Source organism: Osmerus mordax, unplaced genomic scaffold (assembly GCF_038355195.1).
Source record: "Osmerus mordax isolate fOsmMor3 unplaced genomic scaffold, fOsmMor3.pri Scaffold_149, whole genome shotgun sequence".
Classification (NCBI taxonomy): Eukaryota; Metazoa; Chordata; class Actinopteri; order Osmeriformes; family Osmeridae; genus Osmerus; species Osmerus mordax.
In genome coordinates, this window is record NW_027120461.1 from 25,289 (window position 1) to 30,332 (window position 5,044).

Consider the following 5,044-nt stretch of genomic DNA (forward strand, 5'->3'; position numbering starts at 1 on the left):
TTCGGTACGCTACACATAAAAGATGATATGTATCATTATGGACAAAATGTTTAGCGGAAAATAAAAAATATCTCGATTGTACATGCGATAGAAAGGCAATTAGCACCATCATGTGGTAACAAAATACACATTTATTGTAGCTTTATTGTTATCCAGTTCAACAGCAGGTGGCGGTACTGAGTTTAGCGTGGGGTGGCACTAGTTACATTACGATTAAAACCACAGATGAAGACAAGCATTACTTCTTGAATGATCAAATGCAAAAGTTTCTACTTGTTGCTACTGGTAGCCAAATAGCGACAGCCAAGATTACCTTTCTTCGAGATATTGTAAAGCATATCGGTTGATTTTACTCGTCGACTTTGGACTGAGTTTGAAAAAAATGCGGGACCGAACCAAGGAGTTGGGAAATGTAAGTTCCAAGAGCTAGCGCTAGCTAGTCAGCAAAAGTGAGCTCGCTAGCTGTACACGCTGACTTACATTGTGAATATGCAAGTAGTGGGTTAAAAAAATTAACGCATATTTATATCTTAATGGTGTTAGCTAATTAACATTTTTGCAGGTGGTTAACTGGTCATATCGCTAGCTTGCCAACGTTCCCTAGTCAGATACAAAAGAATGTATTGGCCAGCTAACGTAACGTTTTCCTTTCCTTTTTATACCGAAATGAAAATAGAGGCCAGGACAGGGCATGTATGTCACTGAGTCGAGTACATCGACCACAGCACATTTTCAAGCAATCGACTGAGCTACGTTATCTAATGTTCTACACAGACGATGTAGGCCCCGATAGATGGTCTACATGGCTGTTGCCAACAATATAGGATTGTGTTGACGATTTTAAATCATGCTATTTCCACAACAGAAAGCAGAGTCCTCAGATGAGGATGAAGAAGGCTCTCTCATGATTAAGCCTGGCTCTTCCTCAGCAAAGGAAGAGAAGGAGAATGATGCCTTTTTCAAGAAGGTTAGTTTTTGCCAGTTACTACAGCAAAGTAGTAGTGCTAATAGTAGCAGCCTAAGTAGTGATACTATAGCAATCTATTTGCAAGCAGTGTCAGCCCTCAAAAGTCCTTGGAGTGAATCATCACCCCAAAAATCCCTTAAGAGGATGATAATGCCTTCTATGCCTTTTCCACATCACCACACTATAGTCATCCCAGGAAGAGTATGACTTGTATGGTTTGCGGGTGGCATGTTTTGGAACAGTTTGTTGTGTCAACAGTCTGTCTATGCAGGCCACCCTGGGTCACTGTCACAATTGTGCACTTGATCTTGTTAATTCATGTGTGCTGCTGAGGTGATCATATCACCGTACACACCATGCTGTGTGCTCTCTTTCAGGTGAAAGAGATCCGGGTGGGACTGGAATCTCTCAAAAAGACGGTCTCTGACCTTGAGAACAAACAGAAAACAGTGTTAAGCATGCCACAGCCAGAGGAAGGTAAGTAGACAGCATGACACAGCTGTTTCCTTTTTCTGCAAATCTCACTCAATGGATCTCTACACATTCAATCAGGAAACCTTGATTTATATTTGCATGTCGCTTTGAATAAGTGTCTGCTAAATGAATGAAAAGTAAATGCATGTCATTGATTCAATAAGTAGGGGTCAAAGTCTCTTCTCACACTAGATTGTATGTGTTGGACTCAGAACCTAGTGTATTTACTGTTCCTACAAAATCCTATTTCCTTGTAATGCATTTGGTACTACTTTATTAAACGGCAACCAAGTGATGTGTGGGTCTGTTACAGGCATGAAAAGAGACCTCCAGACCCTCAGAGAAGAGATTAAAACGTTGGCCTGTCAGATTCAGAAAAGACTGAAGAGTAAGTCATGAACTGGCTTTGGTCACAAGTTGTATTAAGGCATTTATTTTCTTGTTTGTCAGCAAATATTCTTGAATGTAGACTTGTAATATACTTTTTACCTTTTTGTTTTATAGCAATCGAACCTAAGAAAGTCGAAGAGGAAGGGAAGTATGTTGCTATTAACATTAGGATGCAAAGAGCGCAGGTAAGAAACAACAGAATATAAAAGAGAATCTTAAACTCATTGCAGTGTGATAAAAAAAGTAATTAGCAGTTTATTTAACCATCTCTCCTTATTCTGATCCAATCATATTGGTCTTCACCCTCTTTTTCCCAGCATGGAGTCCTGTCGAGGGAGTTTGTGGAGTTGATGGGTCACTGTAACACCATCCAGGCCCAGTACAGAGATCGGAACGTGGAGAGGATAAAAAGGCAGCTCAAAATCAGTATGTCTGAGTCAAGGACAAGATTGAAACCTTTGCCTTGCCCTGCCTAGTCAGAAAGAGGAACCGTGAACACATTTCAACATGCTATGAATTTTTGTAACCTTTCGTTGTTACAAATTTGCAAGACTTTAGATAATTTTACAATTAGCTTGAATGGTTTCCCGGATGCAGCCACTGATTAGAGCTCTGTGTTCTCGTAGCTGGAAATGATGTAACAGACGAGCAGTTGGACACCATGCTGGAAAGCGGACAGACGTCTGTTTTCACATATAATGTGAGTGTGCTCGTAGTGACAATGCAAGTCACAACACAAGTTAAATTCCCATACTGTTGAAGTGAGATTGGGGATAGATTTGTTTTGTTTAAGACATGCCAGTTGTTTTCACTGGACTTGAGGCTTGGAAGTGGTAAGCACACAATAAAATCACTGTCCTGATGTACAGAGACCTACATAGTATCCATACTGCAAGCTGTGAACTCGAACCCCTTTAGTGAATACTGCTTGTTAATGTCCCGTTGGCTTTGTGTATGTCTTCTGCACAGTCAAATCTGTTAAAATAAAAAGATGTGGTTGCTCACTGTGTGACAGGTTGCAAGCTGAAAATTAACTACAATATTTTCTCTGTCATGCAGATCCTGGCTGACACTATGGCCACTAAACAGGCCCTGAATGAGATTGAGTCTCGGCACGATGAGATCCTTAAGCTAGAGAGGAGCATCAGGGATCTGCATGACATGTTCCAGTACCTGGCTATGGAGGTGGAAGCTCAGGTAACACCAGACCCATTTACTTATATAGTGTTTGCAAATCTAGTCAAATACACTTACTTTGAAAGAAGTTGATTTGTGTCCTCCTCGATGCCAATGGATCAGTGCCATCTGTAAGGCAAATTAAACACTTTAATTACTGTTAAATGTTTTTATGCAGTGGAACACTGTAGTATAGGTCGATCACATCACAATTCCAGATCACACATCGGGAAGCTCAATGTATACTTATACATTTTTGGATGAAACCATCAAGTAAGGTGTCCGTAATGATGTTTTTCTTTTTAAAAGGGGGAAATGGTGAACCGTATTGAAGCCAACATTTTAACCTCTAGTGACTATGTGGTGAAGGCCGTGGAAAACACAGGGAAAGCAGTGGAGTACAAAAGCAAAGCGCGAAAGGTTTGCTTCAAAGCTCACGTTTACATATTTAAGTATGTGAGCTAAAGATGTGGTTGAACACCTGTTTCTTTCTTCCTGCAGAAGAAGATGTGGATTATGATCTGCTGTGCCATTCTTATCATTATCCTAGCCATTTCATTGGCTGTCAGCTTCGGCTGAGAGTCATTCTTAATTGTAAGTCAGATCTCTGTTTCTTTAATACCTAATAGAAATATAAACCTAATGTATACATCACACGTTTGTTACCACTTATGAGCCTTTTGTTTGATTCTTTCAGACGTCCTCAAACCCCTCTCCTGCCCTGGGACCTTTTTTAAGAAAACACTGTTTTATTGACAACTGACCTTTTTAACTAACGCCTACACAGTTCAACACACACACACAGAGACAACCACCTTTAATCTATGTTGTTCACATTCTCGTCGAGAGGCAATCCTGAGGATTCCTTCACCCTTCTCTGTTGAGGCTTTCCCTTCACTGGCACCACAAGGGGATTCACCTGAGGATATGTCTCAGCGGTGACAATTTCAAGAACGTTTATTCTTTGCGGTGTCCATAAGAAAGGAGAAAGGCAATATTGGATACCAAACATGGCATGGCGCTGATCGTAACATGTACTCAGGAAAACCCATAGTAAGGTGATTCTAGTGTTACTCTTTGTTTTATGAATTGCCAAGCTAAGAAAACTTTTCTAGCGCTGTATGTATTGGTTGTCATTTCAGATAGAGTAATATCATTAAATACAACTAATGTTTTGGTAAGTAATGATGACATGCACAGTTGATGAAACTTGAAATATGTCTGAATATGCGGTTGTTACCCATGTACATTACGTTTTTAGTTCATTATGATTGGCCTTTGAATTTGATCCCTTCCTAAAAAGGCTCCTGAAATGGTGTCTAAGCACTGCAATGACCCAATACCCCTTATTTGGCCCATTTAAGTATATTTATATTGTGATTAGTCCAGATTGTTGCTGCCAGTAAGCTGCTATAAGTGGTTTTTCTGCATCAATAAGCATTGGAAATCATTTTTCCAAACATAACTTTTGATTGCTTGACAGCTCAAAGGTTTACCTGAAATCATGATGTAGTTCACTACTACTATGTACAACAAGGGATGGAAAATTCTGACTTATTTTTATGCTTTCATGTTTTATTGGGTTTGTTTCACGTCTAAAGTTTTTTCCACAGATATGTTTCATGGTGCTTTGCCCTAGCCTTAATGCTGTGGTCAACTCTCTCCCAACCAACCAAGTGCATAGATGACAGCGTTAATACCTGTCCATTATTAGCCAGAAAGAGATTGAGGAGAACAGTGAGACATGGCTATTGTACATTACTTGGCTGTTTATATTTTGTATCAAACTTTCAGCTCATTCATTTTAATGTATAATTGTTTTTAATATAAAGTATTGTCTTACCATACGGTTGTGTTCTGTAGACTCGGATCCATCTTAAGTGGTTGAGAGTTCTTTGAAACGTTGCACTGCATTTGGCAATTCATATTGATTTTATGGCGTCAGACATTAAATAGTGGGTCAGTTTGGCCTAAAGAAATACAAAATGTACATCGCGTTTATAGATCTGTCTGTACAATTAACATTATTTTACAACT

At 39.5% G+C, this 5,044-nt stretch overlaps 1 protein-coding gene across 1 annotated transcript; it reads left to right on the top strand.

The window, feature by feature from the left end:
• The first annotated feature begins 233 nt into the window (after positions 1–233).
• On the top strand, positions 234–4,988 carry LOC136939172 (syntaxin-4-like). The gene is made up of 11 exons (XM_067232015.1): positions 234–412; positions 866–967; positions 1,345–1,444; positions 1,755–1,829; positions 1,946–2,016; positions 2,149–2,257; positions 2,458–2,531; positions 2,891–3,028; positions 3,317–3,427; positions 3,509–3,601; positions 3,705–4,988. Exons 1-10 carry the CDS (start codon positions 383–385, stop codon positions 3,584–3,586), a joined length of 888 nt encoding a protein of 295 aa, XP_067088116.1. The 5' UTR covers positions 234–382; the 3' UTR covers positions 3,587–3,601; positions 3,705–4,988.
• The last annotated feature ends 56 nt before the right edge of the window (positions 4,989–5,044 follow it).

Bases quoted from the DNA above. Each gene is read 5' to 3' on its own strand.
- LOC136939172 (XM_067232015.1), top strand. From the start codon at position 383: ATGCGGGACCGAACCAAGGAGTTGGGAAAT. The intron at 968-1,344 runs GTTAGTTTTTGC...GCTCTCTTTCAG, and splicing joins ATGATGCCTTTTTCAAGAAG to GTGAAAGAGATCCGGGTGGG. The intron at 2,532-2,890 runs GTGAGTGTGCTC...TCTGTCATGCAG, and splicing joins CGTCTGTTTTCACATATAAT to ATCCTGGCTGACACTATGGC.